The sequence below is a fragment of the Scleropages formosus genome, chromosome 4 (assembly GCF_900964775.1).
Source record: "Scleropages formosus chromosome 4, fSclFor1.1, whole genome shotgun sequence".
Taxonomy (NCBI): Eukaryota; Metazoa; Chordata; class Actinopteri; order Osteoglossiformes; family Osteoglossidae; genus Scleropages; species Scleropages formosus.
The window spans coordinates 31,955,579-31,974,478 of record NC_041809.1 but is presented as its reverse complement, the minus strand read 5'-3'; the positions used below and the strand labels follow the sequence as shown (position 1 = coordinate 31,974,478).

Below are 18,900 nucleotides of genomic sequence, written 5' to 3'. Positions count from 1 at the left end.
TTTTTGAATGTTTCAGTTTGTCATTGAGAAGAATACAGCGCAGCAGTGCAGTCGTCCACTATAGAGCATGATGGCATTTAGTCTATGAAAAAGATCATACCTGGAGGCACCTTATAACTCCCATGTGTACAGTTCCTCAAACCAAGCCTTTGCCACCCTTAGTTTCATTTATTCATGTGGCAGAAGCTTTTTTCAAAAGTGACGTACAGATGAGCAGTGTTAAACACAGACATGCGATTATGGAAACGTAGCTTGCTTGTGTACCAGCAAAATTGTCGTGTCAAACGTTACTTGAATATCTGCCTCTAGAAGTGAGAATCAGATTGCAAATATGGAGATAGTCGTAGCAGATGGTGTTGAACAAATTAATGTAGCTGTCGTGAGATGAGAACAGAGGAAGATAGGTTTGGAGATTTTTCTTGAAGGTTGGAAGGAAGGGAGGAATTTAGAGAAAAGTTAGTTTGATTAGTGTCCCTCTTCTTCCCCCCCCCTTGTCTTTCACAGAGGAGCAGGTTTCTGCAGTTTAGCTGTATGCCAAGTTGAGCTGGACCAGGCCAACCTGGCGCGGGCCTGCGGCGTCAAGCTGGAACGTGAGGGATTGCTGTGGGTGGGAAGTCACATAAGCTAAAGCAACCTGCTGCTCACTTTTCTCTCAGCACATGTCCCTGTCCCTGTCACTGCCTACTGCCCCAAGCAGCACAGCAACAGTACAATACAAATGAGTACATGGATGTATTTCTCTTGTTATTGTCTGGCATGGCTTAGATTAGGGTTTTTATACTTGTCTGTTCAGTGTCCACACAATGAATCTGACATCCGACATTTGATTTGAAGATTTAAGTGGCATGTTTGATGTGTGCTTTTAAAACATGCAAGCAAGATAGTTTTTCCTGGGGGACAAAAATGAAAAAAGAGAATATTATGACAGGTTGTTAGAATGACGCCCCCCCCCCCCCCAAAAAAAAAAAAAAAACTAGACTATTTGTTGCGACTAAACCCAATCTGTTAACTCAGAAGGCAGTTTTCACGTGGATTTTTGAGCGTTTAGCATGTGGGGGAGAAGTTCCACAGTTTGTAGTTTATTATTAGCTTTATGAGAATATTTTTAGTTCAGTAAATGTATTGCTTGTTCTGTTAATTCCAGACCCAGACTATTCAGTCATGGTAAATGCAGTTATTTGATCATTCAGGATAATGATTATGTCCTGAATTATTTAAGGATACTGAAGGACAGAGTTTTACCATTTTAAAACAAGTTTGTCTTAATTTCATCAGAACGGAATAGCAAAGTTTGCAAATGGAATGAAATTGTTTACAAAGTTATTAGAATTAGTTTAATGTGCAGATCAATTTTTAGATTTTGCACAGCTTATACTAAGTACAACTCATGACAAATTCAGGCTTTTTATGCAGAACGATTTCTGTGCATACAGCCTCACAAGCACAGTATGTGTTTAATACGTACCTCAGCTACTATATGGCCCATCATAAAAAGTCATTACTTTTGATGTACATGCTGATGAAAGCAAAAGGAAAACAGAGGATTAACAGGTTGGTCGATGGAAAGTAAAATCTAGCATATAAATTTACATCTCCAAACAGTGTTTTACACCTTGAGTAACACAAGTCTTATTTTGCTTTTTTGCTACCATGAAAGCACAGATGTGTATATTTAGGGATATAACTGGATTACTTATTGTTTTTACTTTTTGGACCGAATGTTAATATTGTATTGTTTTGCTGTACAAAACTTGAAGATATGGATAATATATAAATATATACTTTTATTTTTGGTTAATTACTGAACATGTACAGTTGAAGACAAAAGCTGTTTAGAGATGGTATTTTTAATACTTTATTACAATGACACCCAAGGCAATTTTGTTATCAGAGCAGAGATTTCGTTCTTTATATTCTTTTTTGAGTTTGTGTTCTTGGCTGTGTTAGTGTGCCTAAAAATGTGTTGTGCACACAAGGCCTGCCAGAGTACAGCGAGCACCTAGGTTTTCCCACGCTGCTCCACGAGGGCGGATACAGCTGGAGACCTGAAACAGACGGACTCCTTGCCCAGAGGAGGAGATGACTGGAGCTCTGTCTACAGTTAAGGACCCTCCACATGGACCAGCTTAGCACCTGGCCCAGTGGTTTGCTCACACCTGGCCGTGTTGCATTTTAAATCAGCCTTTCCATCCCCTCCTTGGCACAGTTGTGGTTCAGCCTTGCCAACTACGGTCTGTGCTCTTGCTAATCAATTTCTTTTTTGATATTGAACAGCTCTGGTTCATTATCAGAACTTTGGGTTTTAGTCTTTGCACATTCCCCAGTAACACAAACGTACATAATAGTATTAACTTCTGCCACAGACTTTTAAGAGAATCAAATATATATATATATATATATATATATATATTGCTATATTCCTGATGTTTATATTTTCATAATTTAATGAGTGTAAATATTAGGACTTCTGTAGGGACTCAATTGTCATTAAATGATATTGATGTGCTTTCATTCAGTGTATTTTCAGCTAGCAGTGTGGCTTGCTTTTTGCATGGACTCTGCTGTGATTCTTATTGAGGTGAACTGGTCATATTGATCAGGCATGACTTTTACTTTCCAGTGGAGCACAAGGGAAAATAGCCTTTTTGTAGAGCAGCGAGTGACAATGTGTCGGAGTTGGGTCACTTTAAATGAGTCTGTGACCTACTGGTGCAATCCAAGGGCAGTAGGTGACCAGCAACACGAAGGTTGCTGGCTCAAAGTGCAGGAAGGTTCCTACCCTTGATTGTAGTACTTTACCCAAAATGCCTCACTTAATGTGTGTAGCTTTAAAATAGGGTAAATGGTATATAGCATCTTCTTTTTTTTTTTTTTTTTTTTTTTTTTTAAACCTAACATGTGGCTGCTGAGACTTCCATTCCACATCTAAAGTTGAATTATATATATTATTTTGAAGTGATTTCTTATATTTTAAATAACTAGATTCAATCACAATGGTAAATATTATAGAAGTTCAGGGTCTAATAGCTATGTTTAGATCAATTATTGTAGGTATTGATATAGCCAAAATTTGTACAAGAACAGTGTCACTTAATATTTAATGCAAAGGCTATTTTCTCTTGATGCTGCTCTTGCCAAACACTGGAAAACTTTGTTTAGGAATTTTTGATAACTCCTGCAGTTCATCACTCTCTAATAGCTATTTCTAGTCTTTTGGTCTCTACTACATTACCTGGAATGCAATAAGTGATGTGAAATTTTTTGTAAAGCAAATGTAGAACTGCACAATGGCAACCTCAACAGTATCAACTGTACTGCAAATGTCTAACAAAAGTATTATTCTGTAGCTTTTTCTCCAACTTTTGATAACCATTGTCTTATGTCTTTCAGAAAGACAATTTAAGTGTATGATTTTGTATTTTACCAGTGAGTGTAAATATTAGTTGTTTTTTGGTTAAGAGAATGTTGTACAGTTTATTTCTCCTGGTCTACTGATATGAATTTGGAGGAAAATAAAGTATGTAAAATGTATGTCTTCCATAAGAGTACCATGGTATTCTCTTCACGAGTGACAGTAGCAGTGATCACCACAGACTTGTGACAGTACATCAACTTCTGTACGTCGTTCATGACGTTGAACTGAGGTAGTGAAGCAGGAGCTGAGTCCTTGGACATTTATTTACCTTTTGCTGTAGATCTGTTCACCTACCACACTGTCCTTTTTACTGTGGTTTCAGGGATATGACGTAGGCCTGATTTGTTTAGCATTAGCTGCCAATGCACCGCTCGCTGCCAACAGCATGTCCACACAAAGCATTATCACTCTTCGGTGAAAGGATATCTCATTCAATATTCACACACAGGACTGCCCCTGCAGCCCAGTTATTGGTTGTCTCCACCAGTGTAGAGTATAAGGAAAGTTCCGGTTTCGTTTAATTTAATTTCATCATAGATACGTCCGGGTGTCTTCAGGATTTTCTTCCAGCATCACGATTCAAAAGTCAGTGTTTTCTGCCCTGCTTCTTCAGTGTCTAGCTTTCACATGGGGTTACAGAAGAAACCTTTGGTTGAACAATTCTAATCTTTATTATTGTGGATACTTCAGCACAGTGCAGGATTTTTCATTGCAGTTCTGCCAAGTTCTGGTCCTCGGCTTGTATCTTCACTGCTATATTGCTTGTTGCGGACCGTTGATCCCGGAAGGCAGAAACAGCTTCTCAAAGCATTTTACAACAGTTAGAATAAAAAAAAAAGAAGAAATACTAGCAATTATAATAAGGAAACTGCATTTAAAAAATCACAGCTGTGTCACATCTCCTGAATGCAGCCTGATCCCTGTTGACACAGTGAGGCACATCGGCACCAGATCGCCAACAATTATGAGAGGGATAAAGGAAACTCCACCAGCAGAACACGCTGCAGAACCTAAGTGCACACTATTCTAAGCCTAAAGGAACTGCCTAACTGAGATACTTGCTGATCAGGTCCGGTCTTTGACGGTATCTCCTGTGGTTTCCCTGTATCAATACCTAACCAAATTCACGATCTTGTCATTCTTGGTCCATCCCAAAACCTAATAAAACTGCACTTGGACTCCACCTCATCCTAGTTTCTGAGTCAGCCCTAACACCATAAAACTATGAATTAAATCTATTAAAAGCTTGTGTGGTGCAGGATTGCGGTAGTTTAGAGAACATAAGCAGATATTCTGGAGCAAATGACACTTATGTGAGGGAAGCCTGTATTTATGTACAGACACTACTTGACTTGCGCAAATAGACCGTTCCTCAACCCCTTACGTAAGTCAAAAGTTACGTATCTCAGATTCCCCTCTTCACCCCCACCATTCACATAGTCACGTGCTCCTTTATACACACCATCCTTCCTTCTGGTTTCTAGCTTTCTATTTATAGTTGATACGGCTAAACCTAGTTCCCGTCCTAGACGATAATCTTTGTCCGGTTTCATATTTCCTTATTTTCACTGATCTCCAAATCGATTGCTGTACGGTTGTGAGACAGTTCTCGTTTACCTTCAAGTGCATGTTTACCACCAGGCATTATGAATAATGAAATAGCTTAAAAAAGAAAAAAAAAAAATATGGGGGAGAAGCATGACACTAATGAGAGGAGATGCATTCATTGCTCAAAACTGGGAAGATGCAGCTTTCTGCCTTGTGTGGTTACTCTGATTTGTACGTAATGTATTTCAGACGTTTTGTGTAAAATAAAAGCACTATCCGTAAATGTCTGTGCTGGGAATTTTTTATGTAAATCCTGTTCAATACAGACATTTCTCTACTGTAAATTTGACTTATGTACATCTGGATTTACCTTAAAAAAAAAAAAAAAAGTGCAAAGTTCAGTGGAAGATTTTTGAGTTTTATCTGATATCCATGTGTGAAAAAGTGGTCTTTAATGTCTTAGTGATTACAAAACTCCAGAATTTTAATTTCCATAACTGAACTGCAGTGCTGGAGATAAAATTAGGCACGCATTACATTCTTTCCATAACTTTCTTGTGTTACATTTAGTCTATGCCGTAGTCCCCGGAGCTCAGTCGTTTCTCGGCAGGACACTGCTCAGTCCTCATCTGATTTCAGAACAGTGTTAATTGCACTTTTCTGTTCCAGCTCTATGGAAATAAGTCTCTTGTCTACATTTCCTATGAGATGACAGCCTATGTTTAGAAATGTATTAACCAATAATGTTATTTAATGCACAATATGGAGTTCAGGGTAAAGCTGTTTTTAGATGTAGTCAAAGCCATGCTATTAATTAATTAATTACAATTAAAAAAAAAAAAAAAAAAAAAAAAAAAAAGTTACTCTTCACAGCATGGCTGTTAGGTCCCAGGCTGTGAGAATATTGGCTCACAATGACTAATTAATTGCTTTTCTTTTTCTTCACTGCTTTATGGTTTTTCTTCTCCCCCCCCCCCCCCCCCCAATGACCTTTACGTACTAATGTTCTTTTGAAAATGTTTACCCATATTCTCAACTTTGTTTTCTGGCTATTTTTCTAATTCAGATGATAGTCATCACATCCATAATTAGATTAGTTATTCCTGAAAATTGGACAGATGGATGAAAATGGGTGCCTCGTTTAAAATGACCTTTTTTAATGCATTTCTCATTTGGAACAGCATGGATTTTTTTTTTTTAATTTCTTCTGTATTTATTTCTTTAAGTTACAGGAGTTCTCATAAGTATCATTGACTTTAAGCCACAATAAGTTATGTTTAAGATGACATAACTTACATACTGATGGAAGTGTGTTGTACATACTGTATAATGTGGTACTATTAAACAAAAAAAAAAAAAAAAACAAAGCACTGATGAGCACATTTTTGTTCTTTAGTGAAAGCTTTATAGATGTCACCTGTGAATTCACTACTATGTCAGTCATTTATAACACTACAGGGTGGCAGACAGCAGTAAATAATGTAACATTGTATGTATGTGGCATGGTTTGCCATTGTCCATATCAAAAATGTTTATTTTGTATAAAATGTTACAATACAGAAATAAGGTTTTAAAAAAAAAAAAAATTGGATCAGAATATATTATTTCTGATTAATTTGGTGAATATATCTTTCTACGTGAATGGGTTTTTTTCCCTTTTTTTTTTTGTTTTATAAAAAGAAAATAAAAGCCTGTTGCAGTTTGCTCACTTTTATACCTTTGTCATAAACATTGACTGCCCTGTTCTGAAAGTCATCAGGAATTCTGATAAAGCTACCATAAATCCCGGGTTTAAAGTCTTGGATCATAAAAGTGTAATAACTTTATAAATGTTTTTTTGCCTTTAAATTAGAAATGGTATCTGAGTTCTTTCCACATATTAGTGCTTGATGCTCATAGTTCTGTCTCTGCTGCCCCAGCTTTTTATGTTTATATTTTATCTTCTATGCTGATCATTGTTTTTAAGGTGTATGGATGAGTGACCCATCGTAAGTAGTGTATCTAGCAGTGTAATCAATTCACCCTGGTGAATAAGGTATGTGGGCTGATAACTCTACCTAGAGTTCATTGGAAGTCGCTTTGGAGAAAAGCATCTGCTAAATAAATAAATGTAAATGAATAAGACCAATGGCAAAATTAATTTATAGCTTTCACTTTTGAGCTCAACACAAAGTTGAGTCACTTCAGTCACATGTATCTCTTCTTACACATTTGATGTATTAATTTTAATTTTTTTGTCATTTTAAATGTAGTACTTATTTGCATTTACGTGACTCCATTTCCTCCATAGGTTAGATGTCTGCTGGTGCCACTGAAACTGTGTACTATGAATAAATCTCAGTCTTTTGAATCTCATTATTATTTACTCATTTAGCTCATGCTTTTCTCTTACGAGATTTATCCTAGGGTTTTCTTCACATTATGCCGCAAGCTATGAAAAAAAAAATTAGCCAATTTTCCAGTTTTCTTTATTTATGCAACTTTTTCCACTTTTTTTGGTGTAGTATCATATGAATGGAGCCTGAGACAGAAACAGTGACATCAGTATTATTTCCTTTCTGAGTATGCTATGAAAATAATTGTCCCTTCACTGCCAATAACTGGTTGCATCATTTTTACCCACAATAACTGCAACTAAATGCTTCCTGCAGTTGTTGACCAGGGTCTCACAACACTTGCACTTTTTCAAAGATGAAAAGCTCTTTTCAGGTCTTGCCACATCATCTCCATCAGATTCAGGTAAGGACCCCGACCAGGGCGTTCCAGACCTTTCATTTTGAATTCATAATTAAAACAATAGTAATAAATTTAATCAATCAACCTGGGGCTGCAGGTAGGATACCAGTTAGTGCTGCCACTCTTGGATTCAGATGTTCGATTCCAGCCTCCTGCTGTAGTGCCCTTGAGCGAGGTACTTAACATTTATTCATTTAGCAGACACTTTTCTCAAAAGAGACATATCTCAGAGGACAAAACAGGAAAAAAAAAAAAAGTTAATTACATCAGCAGAAGAAAAGATTTAGATGCAGACATGATTCTTGAGTAAGTGAAGGTAGCCTGAATTGCTCTGGTAGAAATTACCCAGCTGTGCAAATGGGTAAATAGGTGTAAGCTCTTTTGGAAAAAAGTGTCAGCTCAATGAATACGTGTAATGCAAACCTCTTTCGGTGTGATCAAGCACTTGCATCTGTACGTGATGTCTGACTACACTCCCTCATTTCACTTTGCAGTAACTCCTTGCCGAACTGTCTTTAAAATTTTTCCTTTATTTCTTTGGGATCCATGAAGCAGCCAAAAAGTTTTTTTTTTTAAAAAAAAAAAAGAAAAAAAAGTTAAAAACATCAAAATAAATGGATATTATTAAAAATGCATGAGCACACAGCTAAATATTGTAGTGTTCCGGAAGGAAATTCTGTGGCAGCAACATCGTTGTGAAGGGTTTCGGCTTTAGCGACCCGTTCTGTGTGTTTTGTCCTGCTGCTGACTCTAAAAATAAAGCTCTCTGCTTTATATGAGGACCTTTGGTCTCGTGAAGGACCGTCACATTGCTTACCACAATATTGATGTAAAAAAAAAAAAAGAAAAAAACCCATGTTTCCATCATCCTACTCATTGTTTGCAAACAGCAGCTGATTGCTGAAGCATTTATAGACTGAAAAATATTGATGACTGAATAACGTCTAGAAATCTGATGTTGCGCAGTAATTCCCCCATATAATGGACTTTATAACGAATGCCTGCATAAATCACTCAAACTGCATTTATTTATTTGGCAGTTACTTCTCTCCAGAGCAGCACGCAACTCTGAGTAAACAGGGGGACATTGGCTTGCATTGCTCCCACCCTCTTGTTTCTCTCCCAGGAGCTCAGACCAACTGTCTTAAATGAGTGTTTGTTCTTTACTTGTTTGCAGCTGGTCAGCATTGGCTTGAATTGGCATTTGGGGGTCTGTCCATCTTTACATTTATTTATTTATTTAGCAGACACTTTCCTCCAAAGCAGGGGACATAGAGCTGTGGTGGGTTGGCCCAGGGTTTGGGGTTCAAGCCGTGCAACAGACTGACGTCCATGAGGGGACGCACCCAGGATGGGACGCCAGTCTGTCCCCTCCCCCCTCAGACTTGCACCCAGTGTTGCCAGGTTAGGCTCCAGTTTGCCGCAACCCCACTTGGTTTTCTCAAAAGCAACTTCCAATGAACTCTATGTAGCATGATCAGCCCCCAACACTTTATTCCGCAAGGTGACTTACACTGCTAGATACACTACTTACACTGAGTCACTCATCCATACATCAGTGGAACACACTCTCTCTCTCTCTCTCTGTGTGTATCACTCACACACTATGGGTGAACCTGAGCAGCATGTCTTTGGAGTGTGGGAGGAAACCAGAGCACCTGCAGGAAACCCACACAGACAACATGCAAACTCCACACGGACTGAAGGGGGATCGAACCCATGTCCTCTTGCACCACCCAGGCGCTGTGAGACAGCAGCACTACTTGCTGTGCCACCGGTTGGACTGAAGCCGCTATGTGGCATTTTTTATTCTCCACTCCACAATTTCAGAAGACTGTACCACTGAGATAGCAGCAGAGGGCAGTATACATCCTGGTATTTCTGTACCGGGTTTTGTCATTTACCCTATTCTATCAAAATGAACATATTATTCAATGTGTAAGAACACAGAACTAACATTTTTTTTTCAGCAAACCACATTATATTGTACAGTCTGTGATTAAATCCCTTTTGCATCGTCCTGTCTTGTTCACGGGTTTTCTGGGTGAATGGGTTATAAAAGCCTGTTGCAGCTTGCTCACTTTAGTGTCTTTGTCATAAACATTGACTGCCCTGTTCTGAAAGTCATCGGGAGTTCTGATAAAGCCGCCATAAATCCTGGGTTTAACTTCTTGGACCGTAAAAGATTAATAACTTCATAAACGCTATTTTGCCTTTGAACTGGAACTTGGCTGCGGGTCCATTTTATGTTTTAGCACTCGGTGCTCATGCTTTTGTCTGCTGTGCCGTCGTTTATGTTCTCCACTTCTGATTATTATTTTTCAGGTAATTATCACTCCGTTTGCCTTTTTTTTTTTCCCAACAAATATCATCAAACCTTTCCATAATATTTTCTCTGAGCTCAACGGAAGGGCATTTGCCAACAGGTATTACATTTATTTGACACTTTTCTGCAAAGTGACTCACAATGTTAAGGTTACAGTTGTTTAACCATTTATATACCTGGGTAATTTTACTGGAGCAATTCAGGGTAAGTACCTTGCTCAAGGGTACTACAGCTGGGGATTGAACCTGCAACCTTTAGCTCCAAAGGCGGCAGCAGCAGCTCTATACCCTACCCTACCCTACCCTACCCTACCCTACCCTACCCTACCCTACCCTACCCTATCCTATCCTATCCTATCCTATCCTATCCTATCCTATCCTATCCTATCCTATCCTATCCTATCCTATCCTATCCTATCCTATCCTATCCTATCCTATCCTATCCTATCCTATCCTATCCTATCCTATCCTATCCTATCCTACAATGACACTGCTTCAGCATTTGTACAGAGCAATACATTTAGAAAAAAAAAAAACTTTGACGTGGTGAAGTGATGTTTGCCACATGCCGCTGGAGATGAATCTACGAAAAAGCGTTACGTGTCGTGCGCTCAGTGGTCAGCAGACTACCTACCAATCTTGGTTAGCAGTGATTAATTACTGTCTCTTCGCTGTTTGCATAGTCTGCATTCTAATTATTTAATGGGAGGAATAACTGCCTACCTTCCCCCCAGATGCTGGTCCAAACTAAGGTACAGTTAGCAGTACTGCAGTACAGCAGCTTTGTGTTGACAGCTCTATGGTGAATCAGCACCATGATGTATGTGTTACACTGTTTTATAAATCTATACAATGCAGAACCCAACATAGCTGGTGTCTGTATTTTTTAACCATTCAAGAAAGCACAACGTGACCCCTTTGCCTTGTGACAACACTGCTGCCGCATTTATCCAAACCGATTTCTTGTTATATCCGTCTTTTTCGATGATATTTTATCAACTTCCGCAGGTGTAGTACAGCAGGGTCCACCTGACGCCTAAAAGTACAAACTTCCTCTTACCTGTCAGTGTCCTTCACCGCTACTCACCACACTGCTGTGTACATCTACAATTTTACATTCAGCTCACACTTTTCTCAGTGACTTACAGCAATTTTACTAGAGTAATTTGGGTTAAATACCTTTCTCAGAGGTATTATGGCAGTTGGGTGGGATTCTAACCTGTGATCCCCCAAGCAGAGAGGTGGCAGCTCTAAGCACTTTGCTGGCTACCTTCAGGGCTCCAGTGACTAATGCAGTAAATGATGTAGTGTTGGTACAGTTGACCTCATTATGAACATACTGTAGGTTTGATAGATCAGTGGGTCATTGTAAGGACTCTTAGTGGACATTTATTTATTTAACAGACTCTTTTCTCCAAAGCCACTTCCAATGAACTCTATGAAGTGTTATGAGCCCACACACCTTATTCACCAAGGTGACTTACACTGCTAGATACACTACTTACAATGGGTCACTCATCCATACATCAGTGGAACACACACACACACACACACACACACACTCTCTGTCACTCACACACTATGGGGAACCTGAACAGCATGTCTTTGGGCTGTAGGAGGAAACCAGAGCACCCGGAGGAAACCCGCACAGACAGGGGGAGAACATGCTAACTCCACATGGACTGTGTAGCGATCAAACCCGCGTTCTTTTGCACCACCCAGGTGCTGTGAGACAGCGGTACTCCTCACTCTGCCACCGTGCCACCCGAGTGTACTTTCACATGCACTGCACTGTGTATAGTACTGATCAGCCGTGAACCACATCTGTGTTCAGTGCCTGTGCAGTAATGCTAATGGGACAGTGGTAGCTGTTTTACAGGTGTGTGTTCTACAAGAAAGAGAGCACCTGTTACTGCATGCTAAATGTTCCGGAATATAGTTATAGTAAAATACTGTAATATCTGAGTGAATGCCCTTTGATTTAATTGAACTGTTGACATGTTTTTAAAAATACTGTGGAGAAAAAGTAAATTTGTTTATTTATACTTGTATCTGAATTGTGGATCAAGGTCATTATAAAATAACCTAAAATCCAAAGACCGAGCTTTTTTGACCTTAAAAGACAAAGACTTTTCATATCAACCCAACACGTGTTTGTGGAAGAGAAAGCTACCTTCAAGAACTTAAAACAGAAGCCGAGTTATTGACGCAAAAAGTGCTTGGGTATAAGTTCGGATCTCGACAGTCTGTGTGGAGTTTGCGTGTTCTACCTGCGTTTGCATGGGTTTCCTTTGGGTGCTCTGGTTTCCTCCCACAGTCCAAAGAGCTGCAGCTCGAGTGAGCTAGAGACACTAAATTGCGCTTAGCGTGCATATGTGTGTGTGAATGAGTGTGTGAAGTCCAGTTTTTACAACTTTTTGTACTTTCTCAGCTATCTTTAAAAATTTCCCAGTTGAACAGAATGTAAAGCACTGTGATTCAGTGCTTTAACTACATGGCATTAGTACACGTATAATTTTTGAGTGGGGTCATCCTGTGTAGGAATAGACGGTTATATACGTTCTCCACATTTATCAAATTTTATAGGTATACTAAAATGTAATTTTATGTATTGTATTGTTCTTAATATTACTTTGCTTCGCCAATATTTTTATTTGAAGACTTTTACCCTATTAAAACAGCATGACAGTTTTCACCTTGTTCAAGGGTAGCGGAGCAGCAGTGCCTCTTGGGAGTTGAACCACTCAGCCCTTGGTTAAATATCCATAACCAGTGAGATGCTTGATAACCAGCAGATACGTTTATCAAATATTCTCACTTCAGGCTTGCGTATTTTATGAAGATTCATGTATGTACATTCTTTATTTGGCAGAAATGGTCCAGCCGAGTTATATATGAGAATGTTTATTTGTGAACTACACAAAATCCTGCACCGGCAAGTGAAGACATGAGCTAACTGCCCCAAAACACCGCCAAATATGAGTTTGCATAAATAACATGGCAGGATCTTCATCGAAGCCGGCAGATGAACCCAAATATCCCAGATGCTGCTGCCCGAGTTGTATCTGACTTGCCGAAACGTTCCCATGTATCTCCTCTACTCATTTCTCTGCACTGGCTTCCTATAGCTGCCCGGATCAGGTTTAAGACCCTGGTTATTGCCTACAAATGCATCAATAGAACTGTTCCTGCCTATTTACAAGACTTCATCATTCATTTCACCCCAACCGCACTGCTACGCTTTTCCACATCTGCCTGCTTGGTGGTCCCGCGCACGAAAGGTAAAGCATGGAGGTTCTTGGTTCTTGGTTCTGGCTCGTCGTGGTGGAACGACCTCCCCCTCTCACTCAGAACTGCTGAATCTCTGTCCACATTTAAAAAAGGGTCTTGAAACTCCCCTCTTTCAGACTCACTTTGCCCATCGTCTCTCAAGTTCACGTAAGGTGTAAATGTTCATGCGCCATAACTTTAAAATCGTCCTGGATCAATCCCTTACCCGTCTACTCCTGTAGTGTGATGTAAATGCTTATGCGTATGTCAAAAAACAAAAAAAAAAGTAGGAGGAAGGTGATCAGGAATCGTCGATATCCTGAAAGTTTTATGCAGCTACTCGTGTGATGAAAATTGGTTCATATGGTGGAAAGAAACAAACTCACTGCACTTAAGAATCACACGTCTGCGTCTAAGCGTCTCTTTCTCCTAATGTAATGAACACATTGTATTTTCTATGAGATGTACGTCGCTTTGGAGAAAAGCTTCTGCTAAATTAATACATGTAAATGCTGAAACAAAGCTTTGTGGAAAGACCCTGCGAAGATCGCGAATTCCCTACTGGGCAAAGCCGTATACCTATCTGTTATAGCTGGATACTTCATAGGGCCGGGTACATTGCTTCACGATCACAGAACACACACATCTGCTTTAATTTTTGTCACGTTGTCTTTACCCACCTGAGCTGTCTAGAGCAGACTTTCCTCACACGGGATGTTTTTTGCTCTCTGCATAGGCTCCTCATTACCAGGCTAAATCTTCACTTTTGTAGCGAAAAACAATATACCATTCCAGCTTTTGGCACAAAAACAAGCGTAAGCGACATCAGGTCTACCGTAACTGAAAAAAAAAATTGTGCGGAAATTCCTGCTGACAGTTTCAAGGTAACTCATATGATAATAATATCAAGTTATTAAGAGTCTAGTGGATATAAACTCTTTTTCTCTGCACAGTTATGGTCTCAGAGCGGGTCATTACCAGACAGCAAAATCCATCCTATATCCTATTGATACTGACATGCAGTTAAGATGAAATTCATGTCAGGCACCTCCAAGCAGAGCACCGCACATGTCACATTTTGAAATGCTTTCAGAATCAGTGTCACCAGCACATGTCTGTCTTTTCCATCTCTATTTAAGACTGACAAAGTCAAGCCAACTGCTTCTGATGAGTCTAAATTTATGGTATGAACATTTATTTAAAAATAGCTCACCATTAATATGTAAATATTCCACATTTCATTGTCTGTAGAGACAGAATTTGCTTTTACATTTATTCATTTACCAGACACTTTGGGGAAAAGTGGTGTACAACTGAGAGTAAACTGAGTGCTGCATTTTGCGAACGGATGAGCAGTAGTTTAGTCCAATACCACCGCCTTGGCCAGCATACATTACATTACAGATACAAGCTATTTAGAACTGAAATGATTGATTTAGAACTGGAGATTTTTTTGACACATAATGTAGTGGAAGTGTATGGAGCAGATGGGAGAAACCTGAAAGATTTGTGTTTCGAAACCCTGAAATGCAGAGAGGGGTTCAAGAGTTCTGAGTCTGAAAATGGAGCTCATCCCATGATGTCGTAGCTGAAATTGAGAACCTTCAGGCTGTGGATTTTGGACCAATTGTGCATGGGACCACCAAGTGGCCGGAGGCGGAGGACCATAGCAGATTGGTTGAGGTGTACTGAGTGATCAGGTCCTCTAGGTACTGGGGAGCAGGTCCATTCATGGTCTTGTAGGCTGTAACCATAGTCTTGAACGTAATGGGGGCATCTGGAAGAAGCCAATGGAGAAAAACAAAGACGGAAGATTCATAGCAACACTGATAAATGAAACGCAACTTGTGCAGCAGCATTCAGCAAGAGAGGTCCGATGGTGGAGGCTCTCTGAAATATGTACGGATGTGTCTGTAGCAGGGGGGCATGGTGACGCGGCGAGTTCAACTGGTGCCCTCTGTGTGGTGGGTCTGGGTTTTAAGCACTACTTGGGGTGCCTTGCGATGGACTGGCGTCCCATCCTGGGTGTGTCCCCTCCCCCTCCGGCCTTGCGTCCTGTGTTGCTGGGTAAGGCTCCAGCTCGCTGCGACCTCGCTCGGGACAAGCGATTATTGACGATGGGTGGGTGGATGGATGGACGGACGGACGTCTGTAGCAGCATGGGGAAAAGAGAAGAGCTGGGTATAATCAACATAGTAGTGACGGGAGAACCTGTGAGATGCAATGACAGAGCTGAGGGAAGTGTAGTAGATAAAGAAGAGTAGGGGGCCCAGCACCAAGCCCTAGAGAGCACCAGTTGCGAGAGATGGAGGGGAAGACGAGGAAGCCGCACCAAACCACCTGGTAAGATCTACATTCACCATCTGAGGCTGATGTTCACTGTCTGGCTTGTAATTGCCTGTTGCACTCAACAGAATATTGTTAAGCACAAAATGTTATTTCCAAAATGCAATGGACATTATCGTGGCTTCTCATTTTCAGTTCTGTTATTAGTCCCACGGTGTGCTGACCTAGGGTTCTTCCAGATTTCGGACAAGACCGTCCAATGGAATCTGCCAGCTGAAATGGTAAAGAGGTTGTGCTGAGAGTCCTTCCACTAGCTCAGTTTTTTTCTCAGGTTAAGGAATATGTTAACTCAAACATCCCAGCAAAAGTGTTGCCATTTGTGGCACCACTCCCCAATATATGTATTCAAGCATTATGGCTGTACTTACCAAATGTCAGTGCCCTGCTGATCCGTGACATCTTTGCACATGCAGTACAGTAAATAATCCTCTCCAATCTACCCAACTGTGCTGTAGTGGGACACCTACTTCTACAAGGTCGTGTCTGCAAGACCTTATGCTCCATGGTGTGTAAACACTTCAAGCACATTCACATTTTCTCTGCATAAGAACTGTAGCTCCAAGGCAGAAAACTAAAAGCGTTGCTAGTGTAGGTGTGCAGTAAAGGTTACCGTTCCTCGTCGTGTCACCGATAACAAAAAGGCCTCTCCTAGGTGAAGTGATGCTCGTATTTGTGTGTGTAGCAAAGGTACCCTGCTGATTTTGCCATTCGTTGTTCTCGCTCTGCGAGTACTCAAGCACTCACAAAATCCAGTGATCTCACCAGCAACGAAGCAAAGGGGGCATCTTGACAACCTCAGAAACCCAAAAAAGGAATTGATAGAGCAGTTAGGGATAGTGCGATAAACATCCGGTACCATGTTTGACAGCTCGGGAGTCAAGTGCTTGTGAGAAACTGTTGACATCAGTTTCTGCTTCTCCCATCACACTGAGGCATCGCTCCTGTGTGACATCTGCAGGATCTGCTCACATCTCACAACACACTCTACGCAGCTTCTGGTCCAGGCCATGGTGATGTCCCGCTTGGACTTCTGCACCTCCCTCCTGTCTCGTTTTCTGGCTTCTGCCAACAAGCCTCTCTAGCTGATCCAGAATGCCGTGGCATGAGTTTTGTTTGCCTCGCCAAAACATTCCCGTATATCACCCCTCCTGTCTCTTTCCATTGGCTTCTTGCGGCTCAAGTTCAAAAATGTAATTATGGTGAGTTCTCAGCTTTATTTGTAGTGGAATGGGCTCCCTTTCTCTCTCGGAAGTACAGAATTCTACCCATCATTCTAGAAAGGTCTCAAAACACCTCCTTTGAACCCACTTATCTATGAATCTCCAGCTAGAACAACTAGATACATTTGTAATACATTTGTCATTGTCACCTTCATGTTTCCATAATGGGAGGCGCAATGGTGCAGAGAGTTTGGCTGGGACCTGCTCTGTGGTGGGTCTGGGGTTCGAGTCCCGCTTGGGGTGCTTTGCGGCAGACTGGCGTACCGTCCTGGGTGTGTCCCCTCCAGCCTTGCGCCCTGTGTTGCCGTGTAACGCTCTGTTTTGCCGTGACCCAGATCGGTACAGGTGGTTGTAGACTGTGTGTGTGTGCGTGCGTGTGTGTATTTCCATACTCATTCAGTTCTATAGGGAACTACTTATACAATGTACACCACCCAAAATGGTGTGTCAGGAAAAAATTCCATATTTTTTTTGTCTATATCTAAAGCTCTTTATTTTGAAATGCATTTTTCTTTATTTCTTCTTTTTTGTTTTCTCCAAGTTTCACATGGCTTTGGGAGGGAATAATGTAAGATCCTCGCAACCCTGACCAGGACAAGCGGTGAATGAGAATGGATGGATACATGTAAGATGAAACTCCTGCAAGCCCTTGCAATCATGCCAACCTGTGTACGAAGTTAGGTTCCATGGCCTTGACACCAACGCTTCATTACGATATGCATCTATCTCCAGTATCAATACAGGTTGTCCCCGACTTAGAACGGGGTTACATTCCGATCAACCCATCGTAAGTCGAAAATATCGGAAGTCGAAACATTTAATACACCTGACCCACCAAACATCATTGCTTCTTAATCTTTAAGATGGTCAAGATTGTCGACTGCGAGAGTCCAAGTTCACGCGCAATGGCCATTACAGACTTGCCACCTTCATCAAAGTCAAAGTGGCTTTATTGTCATCTCAACCATACACAGCCCGTACAGTATACAGGCGGTCCCCGATTTACGGTAGGGTTACTTTCCCCGAAACCCATCATAAGTCGAAAACGTCGTAAGTTGAAAATACATTTAATGCATCTAATACGCACCTCGGGGTTAAATCGGGGACCACCCGTACAGTGAAACGAAACAACGTTCCTGCAGGACTATGGTGTTACAGAGAAACATCACAGCTACTTAAGGCGGGACCACATAAAGTGTAGGTGTGCAAGACGTGTGCAAAACAGCACAAGACAGTACAGTAATTACTAAACAATAAACAGAATAAAAAACAAGATATTACAATATAATAAATGGAATAGATATAAAGATACTAATGAGAGTTTCTCCTCAAGAGTAAATGCCTTCCTTTTCTTCTTCTCGCCAGTAGCAGGAGAGACGGACACAGAATGGCATTTCGTAGACATGATGGATGCACAAAACACAACGTAGATATGGGGGGATATCCAATAAAATGCTTGAAACACAGAACACTGTAGGGTCTCGGTTTTATACACTAGTGACCGCGTGACAGACTGGGAGATGCGGAGCGCTGCCGCTGCCCAGCATCGAGAGGGCGCCGCACTGCATATCGCTTGCCTGGGAAAAAAAAATCAAAATTCAAAATTCGAATTACAGTTTCTTCTGAATGTCCATCGCCAGCTCACCGTTGCGAACCATCATAAATCGGGGAGCATCTTTATGTCCAACTTATCAATATGTTTAACTGGGGATGTACAGTAAGTCATGCAGTGATTGGAGCCGTCGTCTATATGTTGAAAGTTGAAGTTCAATCCCACCTCACGTTGTAATAGCTTTAAGGAAGATCCTGCTCCAGTAGAAATTTGTGTGTGTGGGTGCGTGGGTGTGTGGTTTGCATGTAAAAATAACATGGCAAGTTGGAGAAAAATGTCAACGAGATAATTTCTCTTACCTGTTTTTCCAATAATAGAATTTCAGCGGACATTACAACTGAATATGAACGTTCTCCTGTTTAGTACGAATGTGCTTTCTGTTTTCCGCAGTAAACGTGAAGCCGCGCGCGACTGACTCTGGTGACCAA

The 18,900-nt window shown here is 40.7% G+C and overlaps 1 protein-coding gene across 3 annotated transcripts in view; it reads left to right on the top strand.

The window, feature by feature from the left end:
* Positions 1 to 2,395, top strand: part of LOC108934339 (rap guanine nucleotide exchange factor 6-like) — a 79,174-nt gene extending 76,779 nt beyond the window's left edge. For all 3 annotated transcript variants that reach the window (XM_018751982.2, XM_018751983.2, XM_018751980.2), the window contains one exon: positions 505 to 2,395. In XM_018751982.2, coding sequence (XP_018607498.1) covers positions 505 to 527 — 23 coding nt within the window. In that variant the 3' untranslated portion in view covers positions 528 to 2,395. The remainder of the gene's footprint in view (positions 1 to 504) is intronic.
* The last annotated feature ends 16,505 nt before the right edge of the window (positions 2,396 to 18,900 follow it).